The sequence below is a fragment of the Mesoplodon densirostris genome, chromosome 16 (genome assembly GCF_025265405.1).
Source record: "Mesoplodon densirostris isolate mMesDen1 chromosome 16, mMesDen1 primary haplotype, whole genome shotgun sequence".
NCBI lineage: Eukaryota > Metazoa > Chordata > Mammalia > Artiodactyla > Ziphiidae > Mesoplodon > Mesoplodon densirostris.
Genome location: NC_082676.1, coordinates 63367867 through 63387279, shown reverse-complemented (window position 1 = coordinate 63387279; position 19413 = coordinate 63367867). Strand labels below are relative to the sequence as shown.

Sequence of the window (19413 nt, the reverse complement as noted above, 5' to 3'; positions counted from 1 at the left end):
TCCCGGTTCCCCGCGCTCCCTGGGCACCAGTTTAATTAGTTGAGCAACTCTTTATTGGGCCCTTACTCTGTTCCTGGCTCTGATCTGGCCCGAGATGCAGAGAACAAACTGTAGAAGGGTCGGCTGGTGTGTGGGGTGGGGGCGTGCATCAAAAATCCCAAGAACAGGGACTTCCCTGGTGGCCCAGTGGTTAAGAATCCTCCTGCCAATGCAGGGGACACGGGTTCGAACCCTGTTCCGGGAAGATCCCACATGCCGCAGAGCAACTAAGCCTGTGTGCCACAGCTACTGAGCCTGCGTGCCACAACTACTGAAGCCCGCGCACCTAGAGCCCGTGCTTTGCAAGGAGAAGCCACCACAATGAGAAGCCTGTGCATTGCAACGAAGAGTAGCCCCCTCTTGCCACAGCTAGAGAAGGCCCGTGCACAGCAACGAGGACCCAATGCAGCCAAATAAATTAAAAAAAGAAAAATCCCAAGAAGAGATGTAGAATTGCAAGTGTGGAAAGTACCCTCAGGAAGCAGGCACAGGCCTTGGAGATGGTGGGCTAAAGGCCACTGAGGGGTTTTACTACATCTGATCCGTTGTGTGCATTAGGATCACTGTGGCTGAGCACTGTGGAGACCAGATGGTGGCAGAGAGGACCAGTCCGGGTCAGGCGATGTTCTAGGTGTGTCTGGTTCCAGGGGAGTCCGTCCCTGCCCAGGGATTTGTTGCAGAATTAGATTGAATGGAGGGAACTGCCCCACCCTGTGGGGGAGGAGGAGGACCTGCAGGGCTCTGGGAGGAGCCCTTCCTGGGTCCCTCAACCCTTCCCGGGGATTCTGGCTTTGACTGGTAGGAGGAGGGGGATGGGAGACTGGTGGACAGGACCTGAAGGCTCCCAAGGTTATGGGGGCTCTGGGGAGGCTGGGGCATCGGGATAGCTGGGGGAGGGAGGGGAGCCTGGAGCAGTGGGACTACTAAGCGGCCTCTGAGGGCTGGAGATGGGAGCTTGGCCCTTTGGCAGGGAGAGGACTCAGTGTCCCCTTCAGGTGGGTGCCTCAACCCTGGCAGAAGTCACCTTGGGACTTATTTCCCAAGTCCACTCGGGAAATAAGGTTTCAGCCCCTTTCTGCCACATGGGGATCACTCAGGCTGCACCTTTTTTGCAAACCTTGATGGTGCCAGGAGAGTTCTGCTCTTATTAAAAATGGCCCCTCCCCTTCACAAAGCATCATAAGCGTGAATTAATGTGGACAAAGCGCTCAGCACAGCACGGGGTGGGTAGTTCTGAGTGTCATTACCTCTATCACTATTACTACTGGGACAGCAACAGGGTATGGTGGAAGGTGAGCAGGTTCTGGAGCCAGACAGACCTGGATGTCGGTCTTGACTCTGCCACTTAATGACTCTGATGTTGGGACAAGTTTCTCTGGCTCTGAGCTTCAGTTCCCTCATTTGTAGAACCCAAGGTAGTAGCTCAGAACTCTCCCAGGACTGCTCTGGGGGATTAATGACTGTGGTGCTCAGAGCACCATTTTAGTACTCACTTCTTTGCCTCCATCTGGACCACTGTAGGGAACCCAAGGCCCATTTTACAGATAAGGAAACTGAGGCTGGAATCCAAACTTCCTTACACTCTTGACAGTGTTCAGAGCCAGTGGAGAATAGCAGACACCCAGTGGGCCAGCAGGGTGTGTTTCTGGCCAAGGAGGGTGGGCACTGTCCTGGCAGGGACCACTGGGGACTTTTCTTGCTTAGGGAGGCAGGAAGTACCTTCACCCCTTCCCTCACTCTCATCTGGGCACCACTCAGTTACCTGCCTAGACTTGCTCAGCCCAGAAGGAGCTCTTCCAGGCCAGCTGGCTGGCTGGGTGGGGCAGGTGGGGCTAGCAGGAGCAAAGGTCACCTCTCTGGCCCCTATGTCCCCCCAGCCAGCTTGTTTTCCCAGGGGCAGGGGGAAGGAAAAAACAACCTTGTTTTCAGCCAGGATCAGCCTGGCTAGAGAGTGGACTTTGGATTTCTTAGCAGGCTCGGATTGGGCCTGACAGCTGGGGCCAGTAGATGGGGGGGATGGAGGTATAAAAGGGATTTATGGCAATGCCTTCATCTTACCTAAGGTCCAGGGAGGTTGAGGACCTTGGCAAAGTTGGCATAGCCAGTTGATGGTAGGCCCAGGACCCCGGGCTCCTCTCCACCTCCATTCCTTCAGTCACTCCACAGATGTGTTTATCAGACATCCACTGGGTGCCTGGCTCTGGGAGCACAAGGATGAATAGGCAGGGATCCTGCCCCATCAGAAGGCTTGAGAAGTCGACGTGAGGGATTCATACTAGCTGTGAAGTATGCCTAGGGTCTTTCTTCATGTTTCAAAGGACCCAATACTGGCTGACTGAGGGGCCTTCAGATCTGGCCACTGCCTCACTCCTGACCTCTGTTCCTGAACTCTCCTGCCTACTTAATTCTAGCCACACTGGCCTTTGAGCTCATTGATCTTACTCAGCTCCTCAGGGCCTTTGCACATGCTGCTCTCCCTGCCTGGAACCTGGGCTGCCTGCTCCCTCAGTGTTTGCCTGCTTGGCTCTTGTATTTCAAGTCCTAGCTTAAATGTCACTTCCTCAGAGAAGCCTTCCCTGATTCCCCTGTGAATAGTAGGTCTCTCCTAGTATTTCACTGCACCTCAGTCCATTCCCCTATAGCACCCACCACATTTTGTATTTATACACTTGTTCACCTGTAGTGTCTGTTTCCTCACTAGATGTTTCATATCTGGTGGTTTCACCCTTTAATCTCTATTTCCTGGCTCTTTGCCTGTCTCATTGCTTTTCACATAGTAGCTGCATGATAAATATTTGTTGAATAAATAAGTGAACCAGCGAAGATGTTGATAGTAGAACCAGTATCAAATCAAAAAGGGACTGTCTGGGGCTTCCCTGGTGGCGCAGTGGTTGAGAGTCCGCCTGCCGATGCAGGGGACACGGGTTCGTGCCCCGGTCTGGGAAGATCTCACATGCCGCGGAGCGGCTGGGCCCGTGAGCCATGGCTGTTGAGCCTGCGCGTCCGGAGCCTGTGCTCCGCAACGGGGAGAGGCCACAACAGTGAGAGGCCCGCGTACCGCAAAAAAAAAAAAAAAAAAAAAAGGGCCTGTCTCCCACTGGGGCATGGATAAGCACAGAAAAATATACCTGAAGTTCAAAGCTCTATTAAGAGGAATGTTTAATTGATCAAACATCAGCCCATGGAAATGACTGCCCTGGCCCACTATCTCTAGGGAGGACATGCTCTTAGGGTTATTTTTCAGTGGGAACATCTGGGCCCTCAGTACTCTCCTTCCCTCCCCACAAGGAGGGAGACCGATAAATTGAATGCTGTGTTGGTATACCTATTTGTGTATATATGATTCAACAGTGTTATGTGATTCAACAGAAAGAAACTTAAAGTAAGGGAAGATAGGTCACATGGGGTGGGGATGTCTTCAGGCCCATCTGGGGGCAAGAGACAGGGAATCTGGCACTGGAGCATTCCTGTCTCTGGGGTGGTAGGGGCTGGGGAGTGTGGCATTAAAAGGAGTAGCCTGGGGCTTCTCTGGTGGCGCAGTGGTTGAGAGTCCGCCTGCCGATGCAGGGGACACGGGTTCGTGCCCTGGTTCGGGAAGATCCCACATGCCGTGGAGCGGCTGGGCCCGTGAGCCATGGCCGCTGAGCCTGCGCGTCTGGAGCCTGTGCTCCACAACGTGAGAGGCCACAACAGTGAGAGGCCCGCGTACCGCAAAAAAAAAAAAAAAAAAAAAGGAGTAGCCTGGTTCAAATTCCAGCTTTATTACCACTTACCTACTATGGAAGCTGAGTGGGGTACTTCACTTCTCCTGGCCTCTTTCCTCTTCTGTAAATTGGGAATGAAAATAGAACCTACAACAGAGAATTAAAAGAGAGAATATGTGCATAGCCTTCAACACCAATGTCTGGCACATAATAGGCGCTCAGTAAATGGGGATCTTGGTTGCAGGGCAGAGAGGTTAAATCAGGCTCCAAGACCTGGACTCTCCCTTATAATCACACAAGTCCCTTACTTCCTTTATTACTTTTGGCTTCCCAGGTCCCTTGAAAATAGGAAGGTTGTATTCTGGGTTCTGGCGTCTGGAAAGGTGTAGGACTCACTTTAATGTGGACTGTGGTGAATTTACCATCTGAGACTCTTAGACAGCCTCTGCCCTCCCTAGCTCCTTTCTGGATAGACAGGCTTGTCTGGGGAAGTCACTTTCTTCCTCAGAACTGCTGTTTCTCAAGTGAACAGTAGGTAAAAACAGATCCTCACTTGGCCTGCTTACAGAGTTTTATGTGAGTCACAAAGCCAAGAAAGTACATTGCAATCTGCGAGGAGGCTTTAACTCTAACCCTGATTCTTGTAAACTTGAGCACCCTTATGTGTGGCCCCCTCCCTTCTTTGTGCCTCAGTTTCCCTATATGTAAAATGGGGAGAGGTCTCCTGCCTCCACGGGGGACTTTAAAATTATGTCTTCAAAGAATTGTTCTGGACATGGAGCCAGAGAGATGCCTAGAGTTCTGGAAAAGGTGCTTCCCTTCCCCTGTGTGCATCGCTCCAGGTAATCTTGGATTCCATCGCAGCTCTTTGCTGGTGGCAGGTAAGGGTCTGCCCTCTGCTGGCCGGGCCAGGAGATTAAACCCTGGGAAGTGGGGAGAACCATGCTCCGGGAGATATTTCAGAGAGGGAGTAAATGGAAAGCGTTGGTTCCTAGCAAGATCTATGTATGAACAGATTATTAAAAGGCTAAAGAGTTACAATATTAGTCTTGTGCTTGGAATGCAAAGGGAAGGATAGTTTGCAGTGTGGTTGATGGTTCCTCCCCTCTGGACTCAGGTCCATTTGGTTTGTCCCGGACCGTTTGTCAACAACTTGAGCGAGCCCGGGCGAGGAGCTTCCTGGGAAATGTAGTTCCTAGGTGGGTATCCCGCGTCGCCACCGGGCACCCTCGGCGGCGAGGGGACACCATTTCCCGAGGTGCCTCGGGCCCGGGGGGCGGAGGGCTGCCGTGGCGTCTGGCCCCGGGCCAATCCGGGGGTGGGGCCTCGGAGGCCGAGCGCCCGCGGCCGTGGGTAAGCGTCCGTGTGGCCTGGTCCCGGCCATGTCCGCGTGAGGACGCCGCCGCCGCCGCCGCCGCCGCCCCCATCCCAGCCTCGGCCCGGCCCGCCGTGCACCATGGGTTCCATCCTGAGTCGCCGCATCGCGGGCGTGGAGGACATCGACATCCAGGCGAACTCGGCCTATCGCTACCCCCCGAAATCCGGTGAGCGGCCGCCTCGGCCCGGGTCTCGGCCCCGGGTGCGGACAGCGAGGCGTGGGCCGGAGCGCGGGGCGGGCAGGGGGCGGCGGGGCTGGGCGCACGATCCTCCTCGGAGGGTGGGCTGGGGGCTCTGCTCGGCCCGCGGCCCTTCCTGCAGCTTCCCTGCATGGAGCTCCACGCGCCCTCCATCCGGACCCCGGGGCGTGGGTCGGTACGGCGCTGACTGCCTCGTCCCGGCTGGGTGACCTTGGGTCAGTCAACTCACTCCTGCGCGCCTCAGCTCCCTCGTATGCACACTGGGGTATGCTCAATAGGAATCCCCCAGGGCCGGCGTGAGGTTCCAGGGCGCGACGCTTGGGAGGGCTTAGCACGGTGCCCGATGCTTCGCTTGTGCTTACAAAGTGGTCATTGTCAAAAAGATTGACATCATTCTATCGCCGGTTTTCCCTTTCTTTGGTGGCTTCTTGTGAAGACCCGGCCAGTGGTTCTGGACACTCTCCGTCCGGTCTAGACAGAGGCTTAGCTCTCCTGTGACCTGGCGCTTGTATTTGGTGGGTGGGTGGTGGGGAGGGGGGCTGGGCCCAAGGAGGCATTACTGTCGGTGGAAGAGGAGCTGGGAGTCCATGCTGGACAACCATGGAATGGTTGGAGGGGACCTACCCGGTTCTCCAGTCTCCTTTTTTGTGGATGAAAGACCTGAGCCCCAGGGAGGAAGTGACTTTTCCAAGGTCTCAGAGCTGGATGGAAGCTCATCTGGGTACCGGACCATGAGTCGGACTACCAGACCAGTTGTACCCATCCACACTGTTTTTCTGCTTCTGATGAGGAGTGTGGCCTGCCCTGGAACTTTAGTTCGGGTTCCTCATGCTCCATCTTCTCGTCTGGTCACTTGCCTGGAAAGGAGAGGAGAAAGAGGACAGGGCATTTGGACATCATGGAGACTTTCAGACTGGGGCCTCGTGATCCTGGCTTCTGAAATATCTGATCCCATCTCGTGGTCTTCTAGGCCTCACAGTTGGCCTGTGGGCATCCCCTGGGCCAGGTTTCCTCTGAGTATGGTCCAGGACCACCTGCTTCCAACAGTGGGGAAGCTTGTTTAACATGCATTTCCCAGGCCCTGCCTCAGACTTGTTGGGGCCTGCTGTGGCCTAGGAACCTGCATTTAAAACCCACTCCTAGGGTGAGTCAGATGTCCACTCAAGTCTGAGAACTGCTTCACCCTCATTTTGGAAGGTGAAAGAAGGCAAGTGTCTGGGACCACCAGAAATAAAGGGAGTGGAGACTAGCACAGTTCGGGGCAGTCGGAGGGGATGCAGTCAGAGCTGGGCAGAGGGCTCTGTTTCCTACTAGGCATGGGAGATCTCCACGCCTGCTTGTTCCCAGGCACAAGGACAGGGCAGCCCAGCCTGGTATAGAGATCCCCTGGAGGCTGACATCCCCAGATCTGATGGAGCAGTTGTTTTGAAGTCATCCTCTTCCATCTCTGATGTTCTTCCAGCCCGTCTTTGGCTGAGTCATCTTAGGCAAGCTGCTTAGCCCCCTGGGTCATGGTTTCCTCATCTGTAAAATGGGCTGATGAGGATACAGTGCTCAGAACAGTGCTTAGCGCCTAAGGGTCCTTGAAAAATGTTAGCTGCTATAATGGCTCAAAAAGTAAATTAAGTGAACGACATAGACTCTAATAGCAGTTAGCAGTGTCTTGGAAGAGATATCAAAAAGTTTAAGGTGGTACCTCCTGTCACCTGGGACCAGAGCAAACCTGATGTCCCTTCAGTTGGGCATTTGGACAAAATCACAAATACAAGGCACTTACAGCACTGCTTTTGGATTCTGTTTGGCAGACCTTGTTAATCAGTCAGGTGCACTCTGTGGACACCTGAGTCAGCCACAATTAATCTATTGGGGCTGGCACCCAGGTGAGTTCCATGGGCCACCTCGATTTTGCTGCCAGTGATTAGAGTGCTCAGCCTCTCCAGTCCAAAGGCTGTCTTTTCTGCTTCCTGTCCCTCGGGCCACCTTATTCCGGGAGGCAGTCTGGAACCTAAGCAGTACTTGAGTATGTGTCCCCAAGCATGGACTGGGGACGGAAGGGGGGTTGAGATGATTTTAGGGACCATGGACTGTACAATCAATTTATGAGACAGTTGTTATCTTTTCAGGTCTCTGTCAATTTTGTTGATTAGAAAGAATCAGTGGGTGCTAGTATTTTTTTAACACCTCTGTAACACTGTCCAATTTTTTTCCAGCTTTATTGAGATATAATTGACATATAACGTTGCGTAAGTTTAAGGTGTAAGGTGCAATGATTTGATATGTGTATATATCGGGAAATGATTATCACAATAAGGTTATTTACACATCCATCATCTCATGGTTACCTCTGTGTGTGTGTTTGGTGAGGACTTTTAAAATCTCCTGTCCAGTTTTCTTTTTTAAAAAAATAAATTTATTTATTAATTTAATTTATTTATTTGGCTGCGTTGGGTCTTCGTTGCTGCGTGCGGGCTTTCTCTAGTTGCAGTGAGTGGGGGCTACTCTTCGTTGCAGTGCGCGGGCTTCTCATTGCGGTGGCTTCTCTTGTTGCAGAGCACAGTCTCTAGGCATGCAGGCTCTAGTAGTTGCGGCTCGCGGGCTCTAGAGCGCAGGCTCAGTAGTTGTGGCTCACGGGCTCAGTTGCTCCGTGGCATGTGGGATCTTACCAGACCAGGGTTAGAACCTGTGTCCCCTACATTGGCAGGTGGATTCTTAACCACTGTGCCACCAGGGAAGTCCCTGTCCAATTTTCTTTTACTTTGAAGTTTTCAATATGCCCTACAACAGTAGCTAGCTTGAATTTAACAGCATTTGCTTTTTTAAAATTGTATTTATTTATTTTACTCATAACAGCTTTATTGAGGTATCAATCGTGTGCCGTATAACTCATTCTTTGTAAACCTATGATCTGGAGATTTTTAGTAAACTTATAGAATTGTGCAACCATCACCACAATCAGTTGTAGACATTTCCATCATCAAAGTTTCCTTGCCTTGTGCCTGTTTGCAAGCAGTCTCTGCTGTCACCCTCACCCCTACCCCATCACTGATCTGCTTTCTGTCGTTAAAATTTGCCCTTTCTGGACATTTCATATAACTGGAATCATACAGCATGTAGTCTTTTTTTGTGTCTGGCTTCTTTCACTTAGCATTGTTTTTGAGGTTCATCCATGTTGTACTTTACTGTATGGTTATAGTACATTTTGTTTATCTTTTCACCAGTTAACGAACACTTGGGGTGTTTCCACCTTTTGGCTATTATGAATAATGCCGCTGAACGTTTGTTTGGTGTGTTTAGTTCTCTTTAGTATACACCTAGGAGTGGAATTGTTGGGTCATTTGTTTAACCTTTTGAGAAACTGCCAGACTGTTTTCCATAATGGCTGCACCATTTTACATTTATTCTCACCAGCAGTGTATGTGGGTTCCAAATTCTCAGCATCCTTGTCAATACTTATTATTGCCTACCTTTTTTTTTTTTTTTTTTTTTTGCGGTACGAGGGCCTCTCACTGCCGTGGCCTCTCCCGCTGTGGAGCACAGGCTCCGGACGCGCAGGCTCAGCAGCCACGGCTCACGGGCCCAGCGGCTCCGCGCCATGTGGGATCTTCCCGGACCGGGGCATGAACCTGTGTCCCCTGCATCGGCAGGTGGACTCTCAACCACTGCGCCACCAGGGAAGCCCTGCCTACCTTTTTAATTATAGTCATCCTAGTGGGTGTGAAGAGGTATCTCACTGTGGTTTTGATTTGCATTTTCCTCATGACTGATGATGTTGAGCATCTTTTTTTTTTTCTTTTTTTTTTTTTTTGCGGTATGCGGGCCTCTCACTGTTGTGGTCTCTCCCGCCGCAGAGCACAGGTTCCGGATGCGCAGGCCCAGAGGCCACGGCTCACGGGCCCAGCCGCTCCGCGGCATGTGGGATCCTCCCGGACCGGGGCACGAACCCATGTCCCCCTGCATCTGCAGGCGGACTCTAAACCACTGCGCCACCAGGGAAGCCCTTGAGCATCTTTTCATGTGCTTATTGGCCGTTGTGTATAGTGTGTGTGTGTGTGTGTGTGTGTGTTGGGGGGTTGGCTCTTTTAGTCTTGTTCACTTTTTAAAAGTTGGATTGTCTTCTTTTTGAGTTGTAAGAGTTCTTTATGGATTCTGGATACAGTGATACAGTTCATTTATCAGCTCTGTGATTTGCAAATATTTTCTTGCAGTCTGTGGTTTGTCTTTTCATTTTCTTAATGGTGTCTTTTGAGAAGCAAAATTTTAAGTTTTGGTGAAGTGAAGTTTGATTTATCATTTTTCTTTTCTTTTTTTTTTTTGGCCATGTCACGTGACTTGGGGGATCTTAGTTCCCCAACCAGGGATTGAACCCGGGCCCTTGGCAGTGAAAGCACGGAGTCCTAACAACTGGATCACCAGGGAATTCCCTATCAATTTTTTTGATGGTTAATGTTTTTGGAGTTATATCTAAAAGATCTTTGCCTACCTCAAGGTCACAAAGATTTTCCCCTATTTTTTTGTTGTTGAAGTTTTATAGTTTTAGCTCATACATTAAGTCTTGTGATCCATTTTGAGTTAATTTTTTAATGTATGGTTTAGGGTGAAGATTTAGGGTTTTGGGTTTTTTCTGCATATGGATAGTCAGTTATTTCAACATCATTTGATGAAAAGACTATTCTTTTCCCATCACATTGCCTTTTTACTTTCATTAGAGATCAGCTGACCATAAATGTGAGGGTTTATTTCTGCACTCCACTGCCCTGCAGTCCCTTGTCCTGATCACACGGCTGGCTGGTTCCCAGCCAAGGGTCACGGCAGGCGTTAGGACACCTCGGTCAAGTTCTTAAAGAGAAGGTTGCAGGCGGAAGCGTGGAGCACAGTAGGTCCCCACAGGAGTGCCTGGTCGTTGTTGTTGGCTGCCACGGTTGGTTGTTCCTCCTCCTGTGTTATTATTGTTACTCATGTGTCTTAAAGCTATGTGGGCTGCCCTGCCCTGGTGTTTGAGGGAGGTCATGGTAGGGACAGGTCACCCAAGAGAAGCATCAGGAGGGGCAATCAGCCATGTGATCCACTAACCCTGGAGGTGGGGGTGAACTATGCCCCAGACCTAAACCTTTTGTATATCGGTGCGTGTACTTTCAGAGCATTTTTACCTCCTTTATCTCACTGGAACTTTACCATGTCCTCGTGACACTAGACTTTTGTCCTCTTTGGCAGAGGAACTAGAAATCAGGCTGATTTTGTCTCCCAGCACCTGGGCCTGCACACGGTAGGTGTTTAATAAATGCTTGTGCAGCAGGCCTTGCAGAAAGCAACCCGCCTCTCCCTAGTGTATAAGCTGCTCAGACTGGGCTGCATCTTATCCCCTGGGGTGTCAGGCGGGGGTCCGGGGACTCCTGGGCCTGCGGCCACGCGATGAGGGGCCTGAGATGTGTGCCAGGAGACTTTGGTGTGTAGTTTTGTGTTGGTGGCAGTCTAGAGACGTCTGTTCATGAGTGCTGCAGCCTGTGTTGGGTTTGCCCTTTCTGAAGTGGGGCCTTGCCAACTCTGGTTAATTGGTGCCTGAAGGAAAGAACGGAGGCAGGTGTTGTAAGACGAGGGAGGACTTTTTGTGTCACCGAGGGCGTCCCCTGTCACTGGGGACATTCTGGGTCCCTGGGCCCCATCACTGTCCCGAGGCAGTGAGCTTGTGCTCCAAGCCCCAGGGTCAGTGGCAGAGGGGTGGGGTGTGGGGAAAGGGCTCCACCTGCACGCGGGGGTTTCACCTTCGTGCTCAGAGTCCTGCGCCATCATCACCGGCATCGTGCCACCTGTGCCCGTTCACATAGCAGAACTAGTTCTGTGCTTCTGCTCACATGAACTCGGTTTGGATTTTATCATTGTAAGAGCTGTATAAATAAGCTGTATTTTCGGAATTTCAGTTGTTACATTTTAGGTAAAAACAACAACAGCAAAACAACAGAAACAAAAACCCTTTAAGTTGGCCATGGGGGGTGGGCGTCTGAGGACCTGTCTCCCTGAAGGAGAAGCCAGTTGTTTGGGTTTAGAAGCCTGCGGTGGGCACTTGGGCCCTGTGGCCGCTGGGGCTGAGGTTTGCTGTGTCGCCTGCCCTCGGGGTTTTGAGCACCCGGAGGTCCCTGCATCCTTCGCCCGGCTCCTGGGTTTTGCTGCACTCTCCTGTTGGTCAGTGGGAGAAGCCGGGCTTGTGCTGGTTAGACTGGCCAGCCGGCTGGCAGGCCTTTCACCTGGTGCCAGGAGGTCGGTCGTGGCGCGGAGGGCCCAGCTGCCCAGCATCAAAGGGGTGTGTGTGCACGTGTGTTTTCATCCTCACTGTTGGGGTGGCCTTCGCTGTGCTGACAACACACCCTTCCACCAGCAGGGTGGCACAGGCGGAGCTTAACTCGGCACTGGGCGAGTGAGCCCGCCTCGAGGGGTCTTCTGCCCCCACCTGCCCGTAGAGCCACGGCGGAGCACTGGATTCAGAGTCCAGCGGCCCCATGCCAGTGACTTGCCCTGTGGCCTTGAGCCGGTCGCTCGCTCCCAGGCCCCTTTCAGTCCTGACTCTGTGAGTCCACGGGAGCTGGTAGGGAGGGACCAAGCCCTGGTCCAGCCGAGCCTGTGTTTTTCAGGGGCCTGGCAGTTTCCTGGGAACGTCCTGCACTTCCTGGATGACCCCACGGGCAGTGACCACTGCTACCTGCCTCGCCTCCCAAGTACGGTGCCGGCGGCCAGACGCTGGCACGGGGCCACGTCCCGTGGGCACTTCCCATGCGTGTTTCCGTGTGGTCAGGTACAGCCATCAGGCCTCACGTTTCTGTCTTGTCCTGTAAAACGCAGGGCAGTGGTGCCACATGTCACCCACACAGCATCGGACTCAGGCTCAGTGCATAACAGTGGACTTGTTCAGTTCTGCCAACTGTGTCCGCGTCTGCCCAGCTCCCCAGAGCTGGGGGAGCCAGGCCCAGCCGCCGCCTGGCCCGCACCCCTGCTGTTTGCAGACAAGCCAGTGGTGTGGAGCAGCATGGGGGGCGGGCCACTCGCTGTCTAGAAATCCTGGCCGGCTCTCCCCGAGCTGGGAGGGGAGGTAGAGGCTTGGGAACGACTGACACGGGAACATCTGTCCACCCCTGTGTTCAGTGCTTGCAAAGAACCCATTTTCTCATCCTTTCATCCTACTTGGCGTTGGCTTGGTTCTGGGGGCCCGGCACCCGCAGAGCAGGCCTTCTGGGGGGATCCACTGTTCTGATAACTGCCGCATTCTGTTACCTGGGTCTCCTGCCCCTGTGATAGCCCTGAGTGACCAGATGCCCGCGGTGCTTTAGGGGGGAATCGAAAGAAGGAGTTGTATTCAGTTCAGTGCTGTAGAAAACGTGTGGTGTATGCAGGTGTGTACATGTACAGCCAAAGTGTAACATATTGAGGAGACGTACAGGTCAGGAGCTTCCGCTGGATGAACCATCACCAGGTGGGCGTGTTGAAGGAATAGAAGAGTAGCAGCCCCCAAAGCCCCCGGTGCCCCTCCCCAATCTCTGCCCCCTCCTCCCTGGGAGGCTCCCTCTGGACTCCAGTGGAGGTGAGTTTTGCCTGTTTCTGAACTTGGTATAAACAGAAGTGGCTGCTCTTGGCTGCACGTCGGGTGATGAGAGGGTGGACGCTGTCAGTGGGGCGGCAGTCGGTTTCCTGTCTCTGCTGCGTGACATCCAGTGTCTGCCGGCGCTACCGTGTGTTCATCCACGAGCTCACATGGAGGGTGCTCGGGGAGTTTCCGGTTTGGGCTCTCGTGAATGATGCTGGGTGGACACTCTTGTGACTGGCTTTGGTTCCCAGGAGTCTGATTTCTTTGGGTCCTTTTTTTTTTCACTTTTAAAAGTAATTGTGGTAAATTCCACATAACAATTACCATTTTACCCGTTTTAAGCGTGCAGTTCAGAGACATTAAGTACATTGACACTGCTGTGTAGCCACCTGCACCATCATCCCCATAAGTCTTCCTCTTGTGAAACTGAAACTCTGTCCCCATTAAACAGTAACTCCCATTGCCCTCTCCCCCAGCCCCTGGCAGCTACCACTCTACTTTCTGTGTCTCATCTTGACAATCCCAGATACCCATCTCTTTGGGTCTGTTTTTATACCTGGCAGTGGGTCTGGCACCCTCGGGTGCGCGTGTGCAGAGTCCACAGCTTTTACAATGTTGTGGCGGGTTGAGCCCGTTCACGCTCCCACCAGCAGAGCGTGAGTTCCAGGGGCTCTGTGTTCTCACCAGTGCTGGCTGGTGTCGTGTGTGTGTGTGTGTGTGTGTGTGTGTGTGTGTGTGTGTGTGTGTGTGTGTGTGTGTGTGTGTGTGTGTGTGTGTGTGTGTGTCTGTGTCTGTTCTATTCTGTTGCTTTTCTCTTAACATATTAGCCATGGATGTCTTGTGGTAGTTTTAATTTATTTTTCCCTGATGACCAGTGAGGCTTGCACCTTTTGTGTGTAAATTGCCATTCATTTCTCTTCCTCTTTTTGTGAGGTCTTTTGCATTTAAAAAAAAATATATTGGATTGTGCATTTAAAAAAATATATATTGGATTGTGCATTTAAAAAAAATATTGGATTGTCTCTCTTGTCTCACTTACTTGCAGAAGTGCTTTTCTAAGTGCTTTTTATTACATTTTGAATTCTTTGGAGATTGACTGTCTGTGGCATTTATGCCAGCTCTCTTAGGCAGAAATGGAATGCACTGTACTCTGGTGGGTAGTGTCTCTGGAACCCAGGATGGGGAACCAAGCACCGGAAGCCAGGAGAAGCAGAACACAGAGCCCCGTCCTCTGTGGCCTCAGTATCATGCTGCTGTGACAGGCATAGAGCTGACTTCACCCACCGGAGGCCCTCAAGGACCGAATCCTGTGGTCTTGGGTCCAGTTCCCGGGGTGGGGTGGAGGGGAATGTGGGGATGGCCCAGCACAGTCTGGTGTTCGCTGCGGCCAACCAGCCGGGTCCAGGGGCTGGGAGCTGCGTGTTCTGGTGGCAGCTGGGGCCCACCAGTGGTGGAGGCTGTGTCCAGAAAAGGGGTGAAGCTGGGGAGGACCCCTCCCCCCAAAAGAGGCGGCTGCAGCGCCTTCCAGGAACTCAGCAAAGCAGAGTCCTTGCTTGGTCAGAGCTGTTCTCAGCTCACTGTTCTTCACTCCATGGAAGGGGAGGAGGTGCAAGCTTTTTCCTTGCAGTGTCTGCTCTGGTAAGGCTTTCACACAGCAGGGAGGTTTATCAGGTGTCTTGTCACCTGTGTAAAGCTCCTTTGCATAATCGGCTCCTTTTATCCTTAGGGCATCCCCAGCAGCCCTCTGTCTGTAGTCTGCAGCCGGTGGTGTTCACCGAGGCCTCGTGTTACAAATGGGGACACTGAGGCCCAGAGAGGTTGTGCCACGCTGAGTCCCCCAGCCTGAGTGTGGGGAGCAGAGAAGCTATTCTGTGCAATGTGTGAACGGGACCCAGGGGAATTGCTGAGCTGCGTGATTACAGTGGGTGGGCCCTGGGTGTCAGTCTCCTTAGACTGTTTGGGAACAGCCTCTTAGCCCAAGGGGCTGTCTCTCACCTGGCGAAGTGATCTCATGGGCCTGGAGATGCTTCCCGAGATCGGCCCTCTCTGAGGGCAGTGACATCCTGATCCCTGTTGGTCAGGCCCAGCTGGGGCTTAGTGGCAGCGGATGTCAGGAAGCCGGTAACCGGTAATATCTGTGCTGTGGTAAAATGAGAAGAATTTTTGGCCAGTGGAATCAATGAACTGTTCCCAGACTTCTCACCTTCCCCGCTCCCCTCCACGCAAGTGGGAATGACGGAGGCAGCTGAGCGAAGCCACACCCGGTTCCCAGGTTCCAGGGCTACCTGTGTTTCTTATAAGGGGGCCCCAGGGTGTCTTTGTCCATATCACGGTTTACCCGGCAGGGGTATCGTGATTTATAATAAGAAATACAAATTTGGTCTTCATCCGTTTCTGGCACAGAACTCCTCAAACCCTTGGAATTTCCTAAGGGATCAGTGATAAAGTGAAATGGGTGTCTTTTGATATTCTTAACAGATCCCTTTCCACCACACCTGAGTTTATACTAATGAGGTGACTTTTGGAAAGCACTTGAGGATGGGGGCTAGTTGCTGGTGGAGCCAGCCATGAGCTTAGAGGGATGGAGATTGAGATGATGGCCAGTGGCCAATGATGTAATCGGTCTTATCTATGTAATGAAGCCTCCACAAAGACTCAAGAGGGGCCAGGTTTGGAGTGCTTCTCAGTTGGTGAACAATGTGGAGGCGCTGGGAGGGTGGCACACTCGGAGGGCATGGAATCTCCACAGCCCTTCCCACGTGCCTTGCCCTATGCATCCCTTCCATCCAGTTGTTCCTGAGTTGTATCCTTTTGTAATAAACTGATAATTTAGTAAGTGAACTGTTTTCCTGAGTTCTGTGAGACACTCTAGAAAATTAACTGGACCCGAGAAGGGGGTCCTGGGAACCTTTGATTTATAGCTGGTGGGTCAGAAGCATAGGTGATCACCTGAACTTGTGACTGGCGTCTGAAGTGGGGTAGGTGTTTGCAGTCATATGGGCTGAGCCCTTATCTTGTGGGACCTGACAGTGTCAGCTGTGTCCAGGTACATGGTGTCAGGATTGAACTAAGTTTGTAGGCCACCCGGGCAGTGTTGGCTGAGAATTGGAAAATTGCCTGGGGGGTTGAAAACACTGGCTGGGCTGGCGTCGCTGAGGACACAGCTCTGGGTCAGCATGGGTTTTCAACGAGGACACCACCTCTCACTGGTAGTGTGGCTTGAGCAGTTCCTTGACCTCTCTGTTCCTCAGTTTCCATGACTGTCACATAGGAATAAAGGTGTCATTCATCCACCTTCATTGGGCTCCTGCTGTGTCCAGGCCAGGGTGGTGATTATTGGGTTTGTCGGGATCAACACCATGCAGAGAGCTGGGCAAAGGCCTGCCAGGAGGGCATGGGAGGCCTCCGGGGAGTTGCAAGGCAGGAGCAACCCATTGGGCCAGAGGGGGTGGAGAGAGCTCTGGGGTCGGGGACAGGGCGGGGAGATGGTGCGGTGAGGTGGGCAGCGCAGAGCAGAATAAGAGTCTGCAGAGTGATCAGCCGGAGCCTAGCCCGTGGGTTGAGCAAGGCATGCTTGCCCTTGAGGATAACATCAGTGTCCCTGGTCCAGAGTGTCTGGAGTGTGAGGCGGGGAGCCTAGGTTACCTGAAACTGCTCTGGAAAGGGCACTGGGATCCCATGTTCCCGAGACAGACGGCCCTTGGGCCTCGTGGGGCTTCTGGGGATGTGGGCCCCCCATCTCCAAGATGCACAGTCCTGCTCCTGGGTCGAGGAGAGGTGAGGGTCATCTGCATGGGGGTCCCTCCGTGTTCTGCATGCTGGGGGTGCTGAGCAAAGGCCTCTCTGAGCACATGCAGGTCTGAGCAATGCACGGGGTGAGCCAAGGACAGTTGGGGTGTGAAAGTGTGGGCAGAGGATCAGCCCGCAGAGACCTCGAGGCCAGAGGCACTGCTGTGTAGGAAGGACTTGGAAGGAAGGTGGGCCGCTGCTGAGACTGGAGGTGGGAGGTGAGGGGCTCAGGCCTGTGAACCCCTGAGGAGTAGGGGTGTGGGCGGGAGCTCTGAAGGGGTCCCGGATTGTGTGCAGACATCCCGTTTGCGTTTTAAGGGACCACCTGGAATGGCGTCTAGTCTGAGGATGCCCTGCTGCAGGAGCTCCGCCTCTGACGATGGCTCTTCACTCAGCTCTTGGGGGAAACCAGGAGTTGATGAAGCCATGGAGCTGCCCTGTGGCTGTGGTGGTCGTAGTGGTGGCTGTCCCCACAGGGATGCTGGGTGGCACCTGTCCTGCCCAGCTTCTTTCTGTTGTGGGTGTTTCAGAGGTTGGGAGATTTGGGTAAATCAGGCAGGATCACCTCCCAAAGGCCCCACCTCCTAACACCATCACATTGGGGCTTAGGTTTCAACATGCGAATTTTGGGGGACACGAACATTCAGTCTATAGCAGGGTTCCAGACTCTGGTCTCTTGATAAACTCAGGTTTTAATAGAACTCTGGGGCTTCCCTGGTGGCGCAGTGGTTAAGAATACACCTGCCAATGCAGGGGACACGGGTTCGAGCCCTGGTCCAGGAAGATCCCACATGCCACAGAGAAACTAAGCCCATGCACCACAACTACTGAGCCCACATGCCACAACTACTGAAGCCTGTGCACCTAGAGCCCATGCTCTGCAACAAGAGAAGCCACAGCAATGAAAAGCCGGTGCACCGCAATGAAGAGTAGCCCCTGCTTGCCACAACTAGAGAAAAGCCCACGGGCAGTAACGAACACTCAACACAGCCAAAAATAAAAATAAATAATAAATAAATTTATTTATTAAAAAAAATAGAACTCTGGGTGCATAGCCAATGTTCTTGGGGAGAACATTGAGGGCATCGTTTACTGTTCCCGCTCTCTCCCCGCCTCCTTGGAGATTCCTGTCTGTTTGGCGTGGATCCTGCCTGACCCTTTCTTTCCCCTAGAGTCCATCTGTGGTCTCTATGCTGATCAACACTTTGCCTTTTGACTCTGATCCCAGGGATATCTTTGCGTGTCCTGGCACCTGGCTCTTTAGCACGGTTAGTTCATTTAAGCAACTAGAATGTTTCCAGTTTTCGGTTGTAAATGATGATCGTCACACACATGCGCACAGCTAGACGTGTAAAAGTGGAACACACAAAACAGAAAGGAACCCCAGAAGTCCGCTTGGCTCGCTCTGTAGCCTGTGAGGAAGGGGCAGCACCTCTCTGCCTCCACCTCCACAGGCCGTCACAGAAACAGCCTTGATTTTCCTCATCCTGGAAGATGATGAACACGTGTCTGCTTTACACCTGACTTGTCCTTCCACGCCTGACATATGTAAAGGAAAACAGCCGAGTTGAGGGGACGCTGGGAGCCTCCCGGGAAGGGCACTCTTGGTCTTTGTTTTGGTGGCTGTTCATCTGTTCGTCATCCAGGTCACTGGGACACCCATAAGTAGGGCAGAGTCTGAATCCATCGGGCAGAGAGGAGGTAAGCTGTCTGAGCCCGAGTGTCCCTTGGCTGCGACAGCAGAGAGGGGACAGAGACATGGATTTGTTTTAGCCATAATTTAAAAAAATTAAAGTATAGTTGATGTAACAAATAACAAATGCTGGAGGTGGGTGTGGAGAAGTGGGAGCCCTCCTGCACTGTTGCTGGGAATGTAAATTGGTCCAGCTACTATGGAAAGCAGTATGGAGGTTCCTTAAAAAACTAAAAATAGAGATGCCATATGATCCAGTGATCCCACTCCTGGGCATATATCCAGAGAAAACTCTAATTTGAAAAGATACATACACCCCAGTGTTCATAGCATCACTATTTACAATACCCAAGACATGGAAGCAACCTAAATGTCTATTGACAGATGAATGGATAAAGAAGGTGTGGTACAGGGCCTCCCTGGTGGCGCAGTGGTTGAGAGTCCGCCTGCCGATGCAGGGGATACGGGTTCGTGCCCCGGTCTGGAAGGATCCCATATGCCGCGGAGCGGCTGGGCCCGTGAGCCATGGCCGCTGGGCCTGCGCATCCGGAGCCTGTGCTCCGCAACGGGAGAGGCCACAACAGTGAGAGGCCCGCATACAGCAAAAAGGAAAAAAAAAAAAAAAAAAAAAAAAAAAGAAGGTGTGGTACATATATACAATGGAATATTACTCAGCCATAACAAAAGAATGAAGTAATGCCATTTGCAGCAACATGGATGGACCTAGAGATTATCATATTAAGTGAGGTATAAAAACAAATACTAATTATCACTAATATGTGAAATCTAAAATATGACACAAATGAACTTATCTACGAAACAGAAACAGACCTACAGACATAGAAAACAAACTTATGGTTACCAAAGGGGAAATTGGTGGGGGGGATAAATCAAGAGTTTGGGATTGGCAAATGCAAGCTAATGTGTATAAAATAGAAAAACAACAAGGCCCTACTGTATAGCACAGGGAACTATATTCAATATCTTGTAATAAACTATAATGGAAAAGAAAAAAATAAGACGGGTGAAAGCAAAAAATAT

At 52.1% G+C, this 19413-nt stretch overlaps 1 protein-coding gene across 6 annotated transcripts in view; it reads left to right on the top strand.

Moving 5' to 3' along the window:
• Positions 1 to 19413, top strand: part of MGRN1 (mahogunin ring finger 1) — a 60786-nt gene that overhangs the window by 1012 nt on the left and 40361 nt on the right. For 4 of the 6 annotated variants that reach the window (XM_060120163.1, XM_060120162.1, XM_060120167.1 and 1 more), the window contains exon 1: positions 5072 to 5287. The exons of the other annotated variants lie outside the window; for them this stretch is intronic. In XM_060120163.1, the coding sequence (XP_059976146.1) occupies positions 5200 to 5287 (88 nt within the window). In that variant the 5' untranslated portion in view covers positions 5072 to 5199. Of the gene's footprint in view, positions 1 to 5071; positions 5288 to 19413 lie in introns of those variants that run through there. 6 annotated transcript variants of the gene reach the window in all.